At 46.6% G+C, this 17,246-nt stretch overlaps 1 protein-coding gene across 1 annotated transcript in view; it reads right to left on the bottom strand.

Annotated features, from left to right (window-relative positions):
* LOC126109793 (carbonic anhydrase 2-like) overlaps positions 1-17,246 on the bottom strand; it is a 135,991-nt gene that overhangs the window by 51,096 nt on the left and 67,649 nt on the right. The window contains exons 2-3 of the mRNA XM_049914850.1: positions 16,108-16,155; positions 5,266-5,430 (exon numbers count right to left, since the gene is read on the bottom strand). Of these exons, the coding sequence (XP_049770807.1) occupies positions 5,266-5,430; positions 16,108-16,155 (213 nt within the window). The remainder of the gene's footprint in view (positions 1-5,265; positions 5,431-16,107; positions 16,156-17,246) is intronic.

Raw genomic sequence — 17,246 nt, 5'->3', positions numbered from 1 at the left:
CTATCTCTTTCACTTGGTGTAATGTCTCTTTATTTTCAGAACAGAAGCTCCTCGACAAACTTGATCAGGAGCGGTGACCCAAGTGTCAGACACTCCCTTTGTAAGGTGGGCGGTACCTGCCTCTGTGTGCATACAGGAGCACGGGCGCGCGCTACTCTACATCTACATCTACAACTACATTTATACTCCGCAAGCCACCCAACGGTGTGCCACTGTCATTACCTCTCTTTCCTGTTCCAGTCGCGTATGGTTCGCGGGAAGAACGACTGCCGGAAAGCCTCCGTGCGCGCTCGAATCTCTCTAATGTTGCATTCGTGATCTCTCCTGGAGGTATAAGGAGGGGGAAGCAATATATTCGATACCTCATCCAGAAACGCACCCTCTGGAAACCTGGACAGCAAGCTACACAGCGATGCAGAGCGCCTCTCTTGCTGTGTCTGCCACTTGAGTTTGCTAAACATCTCTGTAACGCTACCACGCTTACCAAATAACCCTGTGACGAAATGCGCCGCTCTTCTTTGGATCTTCTCTATCTCCTCCGTCAACCCGACCTGGTACGGATCCCACACTCATGAGCAATACTCAAGTATAGGTCGAATGAGTGTTTTGTAAGCCACCTCCTTTGTTGACGGACTTCATTTTCTAAGAACTCTCCCAATGAATCTCAACCTGGCACCCGCCTTACCAACAATTAATTTTATATGATCATTCCACTTCAAATCGTTCCGTACGCATACTCCCAGATATTTTACAGAAGTAACTGCTACCATTGTTCCGTTATCATATAATCATACAATAAAGGATCCTTCTTTCTATGTATACGCAATACATTACATTTGTCGATGTTAAGGGTCAGTTGCCACTCACTGCACCAAGTGCCTATCTTCTGCAGATCTTCCTGCGTTTCGCTGCAATTTTCTAATGCTGCAACTTCTCTGTATACTACAGCATCATCCGCGAAAAGCCGCATGGAACTTCCGACACTATGTACTAGGTCATTTATATATATTGTGAAAAGCAGTGGTACCATAACACTCCTCTGTGGCGCGCCAGAGGTTATTTTAACGTCTGTAGACGTCTCTCCATTGAGAACAACATGCTGTGTTCTGTTTGCTAAAAACTCTTCAATCCAGCCACACAGCTGGTCTGATATTCCGTAGGCTTATCAGGCGACAGTGCGGAACTGTATCGAACGCCTTCCGGAAGTCAAGGAAAATGGCATCTACCTGTGAGCCTGTATCTAATATTTTCTGGGTCTCATGAGCAAATAAAGCGAATTGAATCTCACACGATCGCTGTTTCAGAAATCCATGTTGATTCCTACAGAGAAGATTCTGGGTTTCCAGAAATGACATGATCTTGTTGTTGTGGTCTTCAGTCCTGAGACTGGTTTGATGCAGCTCTCCGTGCTACTCTATCGTGTGCAAGCTGCTTCATCTCCCAGAACCTACTGCAACCTACATCCTTCTGAATCTGCTTAGTGTATTCATCTCTTGGTCTCCCTCTATGATTTTTACACACACTGCCCTCCAATGCTAAATTTGTGATCCCTTGATGCCTCAGGACATGTCCTACCAACCGATCCCTTCTTCTAGTCAAGTTGTGCCACAAACGTCTCTTCTCCCCAATCCTATTCAATACCTCCTCATTAGTTACGTGATCTACCCACCTAATCTTCAACATTCTTCTGTAGCACCATATTTCGTAAGCTTCTATTCTCTTCTTGTCCAAACTATTTATTGTCCATGTTTCACTTCCATACATGGCTACACTCCATACAAATACTTTCAGAAACGGCTTCCTGACAGTTAAATCTATACTCGATGTTGACAAATTTCTCTTCTTCAGAAACGCTTTCCTTGCCGTTGCGAGTCTACATTTTATATCCTCTCTACTTCGACCATCATCAGTTATTTTTCTCCCCAAATAGCAAAACTCATTTACTACTTTAAGTGTCTCATTTCCTAATCTAATTCCCTCAGCATCACCCGATTTAATTCGACTACATTCCTTTATCCTCGTTTTGGATGACATGATACGTGAGCAAAATCATGCTCTAAAATTATACAACAGATCGATGTTAGAGATATAGACTGCTACCAGTGTTTGTTCCGCTATCATGTAATCATACAATAAAGGATCCTTCTTTCTACGTATTCGCAATACATTACGTTTGTCTACGTTAAGGGTCAGTTGCCACTCCCTGCACCAAGTGCCTATCCGGTGCAGATCTTCCTGCATTTGGCTGCAATTTTTTAATGCTGCAACTTCTCTGTATACGACGTGCATTCAAGTTCTAACGCCTCCGATTTTTTTTCTCCGGACTGGAAATAGAAACATGCTCATTATTTTAAAATGAGGCCACGTTCATTGTCAATACATCCAGGAGATGGCAGCACCGTACGGCAGATGGAATTTTACCGCCAGCGGCGAGAATGAGAACTGTTTTAAACACTTAAAATGGCGGCGTTTTCCTTACTTGAACAGCGTGCAATCATTCGTTTTCTGAATTTGCGTGGTGTGAAACCAATTGAAATTCATCGACAGTTGAAGGAGACATGTGGTGATGGAGTTATGGATGTGTCGAAAGTGCGTTCGTGGGTGCGACAGTTTAATGAAGGCAGAATATCGTATGACAACGAACCGAAACAACCTCGGGCTCGCACAAGCCGGTCTGAGGACATGATCGAGAAAGTGGAGAGAATTGTTTTGGGGAATCGCCGAATGACTGTTGAACAGATCGCCTCCAGAGATGGCATTTCTGTGGGTTCTGTGCACACAATCCTGCATGACGACCTGAAAATGCGAAAAGTGTCATCCAGGTGGGTGCCACGAATGCTGACGGACGACCACACGGCTGCCCGTGTGGCATGTTGCCAAGCAATGTCGGCGCGCAACGACAGCACGAATGGGACTTTCTTTTCGTCGGTTGTGACAATGGATGAGACGTGGATGCCATTTTTCAATCCAGAAACAAAGCGCCAGTGAGCTCAATCGAAGCACACAGATTCACCGCCACCAAAAAAATTTCGGGTAACCGCCAGTGCTGAAAAAATGGTGTCCATGTTCTGGGACTGCGAGGGCGTAATCTTTACCCATTGCGTTCCAAAGGGCACTACGGTAACAGGTGCATCCTACGAAAATGTTTTGAAGAACAAATTCGTTCCTGCACTGCAACAAAAACGTCCGGGAAGGGCTGCGCGTGTGCTGTTTCACCAAGACAACGCACCTGCACATCGAGCTAACGTTACGCAACAGTTTCTTCGTGATAACAACTTTGAAGTGATTCCTCATGCCCCCTACTCACCTGACCTGGCTTCTAGTGACTTTTGGCTTTTTCCAACAATGAAAGACACTCTCCGTGGCCGCACATTCACCAGCCGTGCTGCTATTGCCTCAGCGATGTTCCAGTGGTCAAAACAGGCTCCTAAAGAAGCCTTTGCCGCTGCCATGGAATCATGGCGTCAGCGTTGTGAAAAATGTGTACGTCTGCAGGGCAATTACGTCGACAAGTAACGCCAGTTTAATCGATTTCGGGTGAGTAGTTAATTTGAAAAAAAGTCGGAGGCCTTAGAACTTGAATGCACCTCGTACTACAGCATCATCCGCGAAAAGCCGCACGGAACTTCCGACACTATCTACTAGGTCATTTACAGGATGTTTCAAAAATGACCGGTATATTTGAAACGGCAATAAAAACTAAACGAGCAGCGATAGAAATACACCGTTTGTTGCAATATGCTTGGGACAACAGTACGTTTCCAGGCGGACAAACTTTCGAAATTACAGTAGTTACAATTTGCAACAACAGATGGCGCTGCAAGTGATGTGAACGATATAGAAGACAACGCAGTCTGTGGGTGCGCCATTCTGTACGTCGTCTTTCTGCTGTAAGCGTGTGCTGTTCACAACGTGCAAGTGTGCTGTAGACAACATGGTTTATTCCTTAGAACAGAGGATTTTTCTGGTGTTGGAATTCCGCCACCTAGAACACAGTGTTGTTGCAACAAGACGAAGTTTTCAACGGAGGTTTAATGTAACCATAGGACCGAAAAGCGATACAATAAAGGATCTGTTTGAAAAATTTCAACGGACTGGGAACGTGACAGATGAACGTGCTGGAAAGGTAGGGCGACCGCGTACGGCAACCACAGAGGGCAACGCGCAGCTAGTGCAGCAGGTGATCTGACGGCGGTCTCGGGTTTCCGTTCGCCGTGTTGCAGCTGCGGTCCAAATGACGCCAACGTCCACATATCATCTCATGCACCAGAGTTTACACCTCTATCCGTACAAAATTCAAACGCGGCAACGTCTCAGCGCCGCTACCATTGCTGCACGAGAGACATTCGCTAACGATATAGTGCACAGGATTGATGACGGCGATATGCATGTGGGCAGCATTTGGTTTACTGACGAAGCTTATTTTTACCTGGACGGCTTCGTCAATAAACAGAACTGGCGCATATGGGGAACCGAAAAGCCCCATGTTGCAGTCCCATCGTCCCTGCATCCTCAGAAAGTACTGGTCTGGGCCGCCATTTCTTCCAAAGGAATCATTGGCCCATTTTTCAGATCCGAAACGATTACTGCATCACGCTATCTGGACATTCTTCGTGAATTTGTGGCGGTACAAACTGCCTTAGACGACACTGCGAACACCTCGTGGTTTATGCAAGATGGTGCCCGGCCACATCGCACGGCCGACGTCTTTAATTTCCTGAATGAATATTTCGATGATCGTGTGATTGCTTTGGGCTATCCGAAACATACAGGAGGCGGCGTGGATTGGCCTCCCTATTCGCCAGACATGAACCCCTGCGACTTCTTTCTGTGGGGACACTTGAAAGACCAGGTGTACCGCCAGAATCCAGAAACAATTGAACAGCTGAAGCAGTACATCTCATCTGCATGTGAAGCCATTCCGCCAGACACGTTGTCAAAGGTTTCGGGTAATTTCATTCAGAGACTACGCCATATTATTGCTACGCATGGTGGATATGTGGAAAATATCGTACTATAGAGTTTCCCAGACCGCAGCGCCATCTGTTGTTGAAAATAGTAACTACTGCAATTTCGAAAGTTTGTCCGCCTGAAAATGTACTGTTGTCCCAAGCATATTGCAACAAACGGTGTATTTCTATCGCTGCTCGTTTAGTTTTTATTGCCGTTTCAAATATACCGGTCATTTTTGAAACACCCTGTATATATATTGTGAAAAGCAGTGGTCCCGTAACAGTCCCGTGTGGCACGCCAGAGGTTACTCACCGGTGTGTCCGTTGTTGGTGGCGGTGGCGGTCTCGGGCGGCGTGCGGAAGCCCCGGAACCGGAGCGCGGGCAGACGCACCTGGGTCACCAGGTGCTCCTCGATGTCTATCGGGCTCTGGTACTTGCCCGCGCACGACTTGAACTCCTCCGACCAGTGGCTGGGGCCTGCGACAGAGGGAACACCTCAGCGACACTCCACGCTGAGGCCTTTAGGTTGGGTAACACAAGAAACGCAGGGAGACAAATCAAACACCTCTGATAATGTTACTTAAAATCCGTCTTGATTGCAAAAAATTTTTTTATTATTCATATGACCGGTTTCGGTTCATTCAGAACCATCTTCAGATCTGTAAAAATAATTATACTAATTTATTATTTCACGGAAGCAAATGTTTTTCATCCTATCTAATCAACATCAAATGTACCAGAACGTACCTGATATTTCAGTTACAGGACTAACCCGTCCAAATCCAGCAACTTTCACATGCTACGTCACATAAAATTGGTTGGCAGAGTGCACGTCATTTATATTAATTATAACACTATTTCCGACAGGTGGCGTCTGGTACATTTGTTACATTCCATTTGTACATACTGTATTCAGTAGATCTTTTTTATATTAAAAATATTTGGTTAAAATATGTAGATGTCAAAGTTAAAATCTGTACTTGTCAGGATTAAAAAACAGTAAAATTATCATTTTTATACGTTTTTTAATCCTGAGAAGTACAGATTTTAACTTTGACATCTACATATTTTAACCAAATATTTTTAATATAAAAAAGATCTACTGAATACAGTATGTACAAATGGAATGTAACAAATGTACCAGATGCCACCTGTCGGAAATAGTGTTATAATTAATATAAATGACGTGCACTCTGCCAACCAATTTTATGTGACGTAGCATGTGAAAGTTGCTGGATTTGGACGGGTTACTCCTGTAACTGAAATATCAGGTACGTTCTGGTACATTTGATGTTGATTAGATAGGATGAAAAACATTTGCTTCTGTGAAATGGTAAATTAGTATAATTATTTTTACAGATCTGAAGATGATTCTGAATGAACCGAAACCGGTCACATGAATAATTAAAAAAATTTTTGCAATCAAGACGGATTTTAAGTAACATTATAAAATCACTGATCGCTGTTATCCCATAATACATTATGTCTGTTTTTGCAAAACACCTCTGAACCGTGTAGTTTTCAGACATTTTTGAGCCGTGCCTGGCTCATGCTATTCTGTGGTTAGCCTCACGCGGTTATCACGATTATCCTCGAGCCGTGTATCGACTCGTGCTACACCTTGTGTTTAGATTGCATTGGTTTTCCTTTTCTTCCCCTGACATGTTTGTTTGATATGCTGTCTGTCATTAAGTGGCTGCTTCGTTGTCTTTTCCCTCTGCTATCGATATCTGCGTTTTTGCTTCCGGGAAACTGCTATGGAGGAAGCAGAGAGTTACTAAATAAAAACTAGACCGCGCATTGGCGCTAGTGTCGCGTCCCCACATTGGACGTCATAGAAGCCGCCATTTGCAGGGAAACAGTGCGTAAACATTGTTCGTTCGTGTGCTGCTTTTAATTGTATCAGTAAGAATGGAAGCAAAGACGAGTACGGAAACAATGTTACATTTCACAGTTCAGTTATTTCTGGTTGTTTGTTACTTTCTATTACTTGTATATAGTATTTTCATGCAGAAATAATACATCATGAGCGTTTGTTTTTGTTTAGGTTTCCCCTTAGAAATGGTTTTCTACATCGGAAATGGGTAGTTGCTACTCGGAGAGAGAACTTCCAGCCGACAGCAGATCATTTGCTGTGCTCTCTTCATTTTGAAGAGAATTGTTACATGGAAAATTATGCAAATAGACGTCAACTGAAGGATGGTGCTGTACCGACAGTCTTTGGATTTCCAACTCATTTGAAAAAGGTATAGTGTCCTGGAAATCGTGCAATATAGGCCTAGGTTAAATAGTGTGGAAATACTGTCAGTGTGTATAATTTTGAACGTTTCTTTTCCTGGCAACGAAACCTCCAAAGCCAAAGCTAAGAAATGTTGAAACAGCAGAAACCGTGTGTGTGGGTGTGCACGTTTCTGGTTACACTGGAGACCACAATTATTCATTTCCACCAAGTCCAAGTAAGCTGAAGGAAGAGTTCGAAAAAATTGAAGAAATGAAGGAAGCAAAAATTGTGCAATATAAGACTAAGTTAAATACAGTGAACAAAAAGTGTAAAAGACAGACGCAGAAGGTTTGTAAATTAGCAAATATTTTAGAAGAACTAAAAGCTAGGAACTTAGTAAACGATAAAGTAATCTCGGTTATTAACGCTACTCACAGTGACATGTTATTGGAGATGGCCATTACAATGTTGTATGGTGTAAATGCCAGCGTGTTAGCTGGTACTTCTGATGGACTTCCCACAAATATTGCAATGGCAAAGGAGTTAGGGGCAAATATAATCCTACTGTCTGCTACTTTAAAAGTTTCACGTAATTATCTAATTCAAATAACTCGATGTAAACTCGCTCCACCTTGTCAGGAAAGAGCCTTACATTCTTAAATTTCGCTCTCTATGCAGACGTATTTCGGAAATTAGGAAACTTCATTCATTTAGGTTGTTGTTGTTGTTGTCTTCAGTCCTGAGACTGGTTTGATGCAGCTCTCCATGCTACTCTATCCTGTGCAAGCTTCTTCATCTCCCAGTACCTACTGCAACCTACATCCTTCAGAATCTGCTTAGTGTATTCATCTCTTGGTCTCCCCCTACGATTTTTACCCTCCACGCTGCCCTCCAATACTAAATTGGTGATCCCTTGATGCCTCAGAACATGTCCTACCAACCGATCCCTTCTTCTGGTCAAGTTGTGCCACAAACTTCTCTTCTCCCCAATCCTATTCAATACTTCCTCAGTAGTTATGTGATCGACCCATCTAATCTTCAGCATTCTTCTGTAGCACCACATTTCAAAAGCTTCTATTCTCTTCTTGTCCAAAAAATTTACCGTCCATGTTTCACTTCCATACATGGCTACACTCCATACAAATACTTTCAGAAACGACTTCCTGACACTTAAATCTATACTCGATGTTAACAAATTTCTCTTCTTCAGAAACGCTTTCCTTGCCATTGCCAGTCTACATTTTATATCCTCTCTACTTCGACCATCATCAGTTATTTTTCTCCACAAATAGCAAAACTCCTTTACTACTTTAAGTGTCTCATTTCCTAATCTAATACCCTCAGCATCACCCGACTTAATTCGACAACATTCCATTATCCTCGTTTTGCTTTTGTTGATGTTCATCTTATACACTCCCTTCAAGACGCCATCCATTCCGTTCAACTGCTCTTCCAAGTCCTTTGCTGTCTCTGACAGAATTACAATGTCATCGGCGAACCTCAAAGTTTTTATTTCTTCTCCATGGATTTTAATACCTACTCCAAATTTTTCTTTTGTTTCCTTTACTGCTTGCTCAATATACAGATTGAATAACATTGGGGAGAGGTTGCAACCCTGTCTCACTCCCTTTCCAACCACTGCTTCCCTCTCATGCCCCTCGACTCTTATAACTGCCATCTGGTTTCTGTACAAATTGTAAATAGCTTTTCGCTCCCTGTATTTTACCCCTGCCACCTTTAGAATTTGAAAGAGAGTATTCCAGTCAACATTGTCAAAAGCTTTCTCTAAGTCTACAAATGCTAGAAACGTAGGTTTGCCTTTCCTTAATCTTTCTTCTAAGATAAGTCATAAGGTCAGTATTGCCTCACGTGTTCCAGTATTTCTACGGAATCCAAACTGATCTTCCCCGAGGTCGGCTTCTACTAGTTTTTCCATTCGTCTGTTCATTTAAGTATACTTTTAAAATAGACTCGAATACTCAGTATTTTTTAAACAAACATGTGTTTAATTTGTGCTTCAAGTTGCTCTTGTTGCGTCTCATATACTTCAAATCACAACCCCAGTGCTAGGATTCACCCCTGCAAATGGCGGCGATCAGCTGCTTCAATTGCGGGGACAGTCGCCTCGCTTCTCCGCTACGGTGTGGTAGGGGCTTGGTAGGAAGTGAGATCTTTGACCGGTTGTAACCTCGTGTGGTGGCGGGGAAGTGGGGGCGTTGCGCGCAGAGAGTGTGGTGGACACGGGAGGGCAGTGTGGCTCTCCAGCGCGAAGCAGGCGTGGTCGGTTGTACCGAGTCGCCACGTCATGTATGTCGGTTGTGTGTAACGAGCGGGTCGAGTTGACGGAAGAGCTCCCCGCGTGTTGGTTGTATACAGAATCGCCCCAAGAGTAGTTGCTGTTCATTTCGCCTTGGTGGGACGTTAACAAGCTTCTTTAAATCCTCCACTGCAGTTTAAAAGGAGACACCTAACATGGAGGAGCGGTCACTACCCGTCAACGTTGCAGAGAAGACGTGAACTCCGGTGACAGAGCGTGTTGTCGCGTGACCGTGGCGTGTTGGGTACGCTGGCGACGCGTGCGCGGTCGGATGTGTGGATCCTTGCCATCGGAGGTCGTGTACTGCCTGTTCGAGCATAATTGCAAGTTAAGTTCATGGAAGGTTTTATTATTAAGTAATAATTTTGTGCAACCAGCGTCTCTTCTGCCTTGTGGCCTCCGGCGACCGGGTTTCCTGTCCCTGGCACCGGTGTCCTCTCGTTACTGTCCGGTGGGAGGTGTAGTTTTGGTAGTTCAGTTTGTTTCCCTACTCTGTCGTGTGTTATGAGTAAATTCATGCGTCTTGTTGGTTGATCATGTGGTTGCTCATTCAGGACTGTGTGGTGTAATGTTTCCTTGCACGAGGTTAGCTCTAATTCTGTCAGCAAGTTAAGCCATTTTATAACAAGTCGGTGCAGTGACCAGCCTCCGAGTGGCAATTGTGTTTACGGGCGTATTTAAATTGGTCAGTATTCTGTCTAGCCTGAGCATCCCTGAGTGGGTGAATTGTGGCCGCCTTACACGGGTCCGTCATATCTGTTATGTTCTAATGATATTCCAGGACACCTTTGTTTAAAATTTTTTAAAATTCCTCCAAGTTTGTAAATTCCTTTTATTGCCATTAATCGTGTGTTTGCTGAGACCTGTTCAATTTTTTTAATGGCTGTGTTGGTAGCTTCACTACGTCACCGTACCTTATTAACAAAATTCTGTATTTACTTTAGTAGCCTGTTTACTAATGTTCTTTAAATTTTTTTAAAAGTTGTTGTATTGCTATAAATTACTTTGATTGGCGTTAGCGGCGTGTTTTAAAGGGTAGTTTATTGCCGTACTGCTAGCTTCTGTGATTTTTAAAATTTTTTTAAACTGTTGTATTGCTGTAAATTACTTGATTGCCGTTAGCGGCGTGTTTTAAAAGGTTGTTTATTGCCGTACTGCTAGCTTCTGTGTGTTTTTTTTAATTTTTAAGTTGTTGTATTGCTATAAATTACTCTATTGTCGTTAGCGGCGTGTTTAAAAGGCTGTTTATTGCCGTACTGTTAGTTTCTGTAAGATACGAATAAAACATTTGTGAAAATCTCAACTCGACAGTAAACTACTAGAAATTTGGCCTCGTTTCCCAACTTGTGGTGTGGCTTGTAGTAATTGTAACCACTGTGTGTGTCAATCCTGTTATCCTGTCTTTCCGCAGCTGGCAGCAACGGTGTGTATCGATATTTGCACCTTGGTCTATCTTTGGCCTGGCGCATATAGTTTTCGGCAGTTGGTCGGTTGGCGTGGAGCAGCGAGGAAATCTCCGTGGCGCGTAGTTCGGCTCGGCCTGCAGGCGGCCTCTACGTGGTGTCGGAGTGTGTGCTGCTGTTCCCATTGCTACGAGGTTCGTGGCTCACCGATGCTGGACATGAAAGTTGACTTTTGTCTTAATCTACCAGCAAGTCACAACTGTTCACATTGTGTCGTTTGGAGTTGGTTGTCAGCTGTTGGAATATTCCCGTGGGCAACAACGTGTGTTTTCAAGTTGGCAAATTTTAGCCACCCTCCAGTGGAGTTCAACTGTACTTGGTTATCTGAATTGAAGTGCACCAGCGGAATCTTCTGCTTTGTGGCCGTTAACGTTCCGGTTAGCTGCCCTGGCCGTTGACGTAATTTCAGGCAGTGTATTTTCCTCCTCATGTTGTCGATGTCCAGCACGGTGTGTAGTTTGACAGCTCAATGAATAATACACTCCTGGAAATTGAAATAAGAACACCGTGAATTCATTGTCCCAGGAAGGGGAAACTTTATTGACACATTCCTGGGGTCAGATACATCACATGATCACACTGACAGAACCACAGGCACATAGACACAGGCAACAGAGCATGCACAATGTCGGCACTAGTACAGTGTATATCCACCTTTCGCAGCAATGCAGGCTGCTATTCTCCCATGGAGACGATCGTAGAGATGCTGGATGTAGTCCTGTGGAACGGCTTGCCATGCCATTTCCACCTGGCGCCTCAGTTGGACCAGCGTTCGTGCTGGACGTGCAGACCGCGTGAGACGACGCTTCATCCAGTCCCAAACATGCTCAATGGGGGACAGATCCGGAGATCTTGCTGGCCAGGGTAGTTGACTTACACCTTCTAGAGCACGTTGGGTGGCACGGGATACAGGCGGACGTGCATTGTCCTGTTGGAACAGCAAGTTCCCTTGCCGGTCTAGGAATGGTAGAACGATGGGTTCGATGACGGTTTGGATGTACCGTGCACTATTCAGTGTCCCCTCGACGATCACCAGTGGTGTACGGCCAGTGTAGGAGATCGCTCCCCACACCATGATGCCGGGTGTTGGCCCTGTGTGCCTCGGTCGTATGCAGTCCTGATTTTGGCGCTCACCTGCACGGTGCCAAACACGCATACGACCATCATTGGCACCAAGGCAGAAGCGACTCTCATCGCTGAAGACGACACGTCTCCATTCGTCCCTCCATTCACGCCTGTCGCGACACCACTGGAGGCGGGCTGCACGATGTTGGGGCGTGAGCGGAAGACGGCCTAACGGTGTGCGGGACCGTAGCCCAGCTTCATGGAGACGGTTGCGAATGGTCCTCGCCGATACCCCAGGAACAACAGTGTCCCTAATTTGCTGGGAAGTGGCGGTGCGGTCCCCTACGGCACTGAGTAGGATCCTACGGTCTTGGCGTGCATCCGTGCGTCGCTGCGGTCCGGTCCCAGGTCGACGGGCACGTGCACCTTCCGCCGACCACTGGCGACAACATCGATGTACTGTGGAGACCTCACGCCCCACGTGTTGAGCAATTCGGCGGTACGTCCACCCGGCCTCCCGCATGCCCACTATACGCCCTCGCTCGAAGTCCGTCAACTGCACATACGGTTCACGTCCACGCTGTCGCGGCATGCTACCAGTGTTAAAGACTGCGATGGAGCTCCGTATGCCACGGCAAACTGTCTGACACTGACGGCGGCGGTGCACAAATGCTGCGCAGCTAGCGCCATTCGACGGCCAACACCGCGGTTCCTGGTGTGTCCGCTGTGCCGTGCGTGTGATCATTGCTTGTACAGCCCTCTCGCAGTGTCCGGAGCAAGTATGGTGGGTCTGACACACCGGTGTCAATGTGTTCTTTTTTCCATTTCCAGGAGTGTATGTTGTGGGCGCCAGTAACTTCTACGTTCTTCCATTAAACTCCCTGTTGTGTGCTGGTCGGGTGAAGCGGCTGTTATTTTGTCGGTGGGTCCGTCGTCTGTCTGTCGGTTGGGTTGTCGTCGGATCGACAATGGTTGGGCCGACTGCCTGTCTCACCTAAGCTAGCGTCAGTGAATTCCAGGCCGACCCTCGGAACTTCTGAGAGCCCTTGGGCGTATTGTTTTTTTTCCTGTTCTTGTTGTTTATACTTGTATGGCTTCTAGCCGACTTTTAGATTAAGGTTGTTTTGCCCTTAAGGCATCAAATGGTTTGGGACTTCAGCCTAATTTAAGAACTGTTTTAGGTAAAGCGTTTGGCATTTTTTAAAAATTAATTGTTGTGTCTAGACAAGACAGCCTAGACACAATGAGAGAAAGCCGAAAGGCACGCGCTTAAACTCACGCAGGCTGGCGTGAGGTCTGAAACAGGATACGTAATGAATGCTATAAAGAAAAGTACGTAGCTTCTGGAATACTTAACTTTAATCCACATTTGTAGAACATCGATCTTGATGATACATTAATAGAATATCAATATCAATTGAATACGGCGCCTCGCTAGGTCGTAGCAAATGTAGCTGAAGGCTATGCTAACTATCGTCTCGGCAAATGAGAGCGTAATTCTCAGTGGACCATGGCTAGCAACTTCGGCTGTACAACTGGGGCGAGTGCTAGTACGTCTCTCTAGACCTGCCGTGTGGCGGCGCTCGGTCTGCAATTACTGACAGTGGCGACACGCGGGTCCGTCGTATACTAGCGGACCGCGGCCGATTTAAAGGCTACCACCTAGCAAGTGTGGTGTCTGGCGGTGACACCACATTAATCTTATTGAGTCTTAAGCGTTGGGCCTTCAGCCCATTTTGAGTTTAAGTTGTTTACTCTTAAAGTGTCAGATTCTTTGGGCCTTCAGCCGAATTAAGGAACTGTTTTAAGATGAGGCTTTGCCTTTTAAATTTCTGATTTTGGTTGAGCTTTAAGTTATTCGCTTTCAGCCGTTTTTAAATTATGGTGGTCTTGTCCTCGACGCATTCACCCGCTAATTAAGTTCCAAAACTAAAGCTGTGTTTGTTTAAAAAAATTCTTGGCTCTTGTAATGTTTGATCAAATAAAAGGTTGTATGTCCGAGTGTAACTGACAGCCGCTTATTTTGGCCCCTTTCTGCAACTTAAACTACCTGACCTGTGCTGCGGGTTTAGCAGGGCGTCTCAATTTTATTTGGCTACCAGTTTCGGCGATTTACTACCCCATCCTCCGTCTCCTGACCGACGTGTAGTAAGATTCCACCTCGGTTATGGTCAAAATAGGGACCAGCCTTCAAATACTGGTATCTGTAGATCTCTGCTTGCTATAGCGATCATTTCAACCATCAACTGTCGTTAGACTAGCTCTGCAAAAAGGGGCATTCCAAGAGAAGACCACTACACTCATGCTCATAAATTAAGGATAACTGCAGAATGTGGTGCCACACAACGTGGCACTACACAAAACTGGCGCTAATAGCATCGGCACATAGGGAACACCCACGACACAGATCTGTAAGTCCACGGTAATGGTGATAAGTTGAGAAAACCGTCCCGACAGACATCTGCTACGAAACGGCACTGTTTGCTGCGTATGTACCCCGACGTCAACGTGGAATATGATCACCATGCACACGTACACAGGCCGCATAACGGGTTGGATCAGGTGATCGAGCAGCTGCTGGGGTATAGCCTCCCATTCTTGCCCCAGTGCCTGTCGGAGCTCCTGAAGTGTCATAGGGGTTTGAAGACGTGCAGCGATACATCGACCGAGAGCATCCCAGACGTGCTCGATGGGATTTAGGTCTGGAGAACAGGCAGGCCACTCCATTCGCCTGATATCTTCTGTTTCAAGGTACTCCTCCAATATGGCAGCTCGGTGGGGCTCTGCGTTATCATCCATCAGGAGGAAGGTGGGACCCACTGCACCCCTGAAAAGGCGGACATACTGGTGCAAAATGACGTCCCGATACACCTGACCTGTTACAGTTCCTCTGTCAGACATGCAGGGGTGTACGTGCACCAATCATAATCACACCCCACACCATCAAACCATGTCCTCCATACAGGTCCCTTTCAAGGACATTAAGGGGTTGGTATCTGGTTCCTGGTTCACGCCACATGAAAACCCGGCGAGAATCACTGTTCATACTATACCTGGACCCGTCCGTGAACATAACCTGGGAGCACTGCTCCAATGGCCATGTACTGTGTTCTTGACACCAGGTTTTACGGGCTCTCCTGTGACCAGGGGTCAATGGAATACACCTTGCAGGTCTCCGGGAGAATAAACCATGTCTGTTCAGTCGTCTGTAGACTTTGTGTCTGGAGACAACTGTTCTAGTGGCTGCGGTAAGGTCCCGAGCAAACCTACCTGCAGTACTCCGTGGCCGTCTGCGGGCACTGATGCTGAGGTATCAGTCTTCTTGTGGTGTTGTACACTGTGGACGTCCCGTACTGTAGCACCTGGACACGTTTCCTGTCTGCTGGAATCATTCCCATGATCCTGAGATCCCACTTTATGGCACATGGATGGCCCGTGCTATGACCTGCTGTGTTAGACCAGCCTCCAGTCTCCCTAGTATTCCACCCCTCATAACGTCATCAATATGTGTCCTCTGGGCCATTTTCAACACACTGTCACCATTAGAACGTCTGAAGACGTCTGCACACGTCTGCACGTACACCCCTGCATATCTTTGACAGAGGAACTGTAACAGGTCAGGCGTATCGGTACGTCATTTTGCACCAGTATCTCTGCCGTGGGTCCCACCTTCCTCCTGACATGCAGCAACACATCTCTGAATATGTGGACTGCTGCCAGCGCCACCGTGCGACGACCGCAGGTCAAATGCACCGCATGGTCATACGCCGAGGTCATTTAAATTCGCACCACCAGAGCGTTGTTCCACCATGTATCAGCATTATCCTTAATTTATGAGCATGAGTGTAGTATCAAACATAGTCCTTAATTTGAGTAAGAAATTTGTGAGAATGTGCGTTTGGAGCACAGCATTGTATGCAACTGAAATATGGACTGTGGGAAAACACATAAATGCGTAATAGACGCAAATGCATAAAAAATTATTTTGTGTAATAGAGTGACGTGATGTGTGTAGTGGTGCGTCTCGGACAAATAATAAACAAATATACTGTTGGCTACGCCTAGCGCAGCGCAGAGGTTGTACTCACCCAGACGGCCTTCGTAAGCGAATCCTTCCGGCCTCGCCTCGGCATTTCCTGCAACAGAGAGAGTCCAGCGTCAGACAAGCCTGCTATCGTGTGCAGCATCTTGTATGAACGAAAGCTCACACCAGTCTGTGTTTCAAAATTGTACCTTACTAACAAAGGAAACTCCCAATCGTACTCCCCTCAGGATTAGAGGTGGGATGGCCCAGTGGATACCCCGTCAAAAACTGAACGCAGATCAAGCATGAAAATACACTCCTGGAAATGGAAAAAAGAACACATTGACACCGGTGTGTCAGACCCACCATAGTTGCTCCGGACACTGCGAGAGGGCTGTACAAGCAATGATCACACGCACGGCACAGCAGACACACCAGGAACCGCGGTGTTGGCCGTCGAATGGCGCTAGCTGCGGAGCATTTGTGCACCGCCGCCGTCAGTGTCAGCCAGTTTGGCGTGGCATACGGAGCTCCATCGCAGTCTTTAACACTGGTAGCATGCCGCGACAGCGTGGACGTGAACCGTATGTGCAGTTGACGGACTTTGAGCGAGGGCGTATAGTGGGCATGCGGGAGGCCGGGTGGACGTACCGCCGAATTGCTCAACACGTGGGGCGTGAGGTCTACACAGTACATCGATGTTGTCGCCAGTGGTCGGCGGAAGGTGCACGTGCCCGTCGACCTGGGACCGGACCGCAGCGACGCACGGATGCACGCCAAGACCGTAGGATCCTACGCAGTGCCGTAGGGGACCGCACCGCCACTTCCCAGCAAATTAGGGACACTGTTGCTCCTGGGGTATCGGCGAGGACCATTCGCAACCGTCTCCATGAAGCTGGGCTACGGTCCCGCACACCGTTAGGCCGTCTTCCGCTCGCGCCCCAACATCGTGCAGCCCGCCTCCAGTGGTGTCGCGACAGGCGTGAATGGAGGGACGAATGGAGACGTGTCGTCTTCAGCGATGAGAGTCGCTTCTGCCTTGGTGCCAATGATGGTCGTATGCGTGTTTGGCGCCGTGCAGGTGAGCGCCACAATCAGGACTGCATACGACCGAGGCACACAGGGCCAACACCCGGCATCATGGTGTGGGGAACGATCTCCTACATTGGCCGTACACCACTGGTGATCGTCGAGGGGACACTG

The sequence above is a fragment of the Schistocerca cancellata genome, chromosome 12 (assembly GCF_023864275.1).
Source record: "Schistocerca cancellata isolate TAMUIC-IGC-003103 chromosome 12, iqSchCanc2.1, whole genome shotgun sequence".
Classification (NCBI taxonomy): domain Eukaryota; kingdom Metazoa; phylum Arthropoda; class Insecta; order Orthoptera; family Acrididae; genus Schistocerca; species Schistocerca cancellata.
The sequence above is the reverse complement of the archived record's forward strand: the minus strand, read 5'-3'. Positions and strand labels throughout refer to the sequence as shown.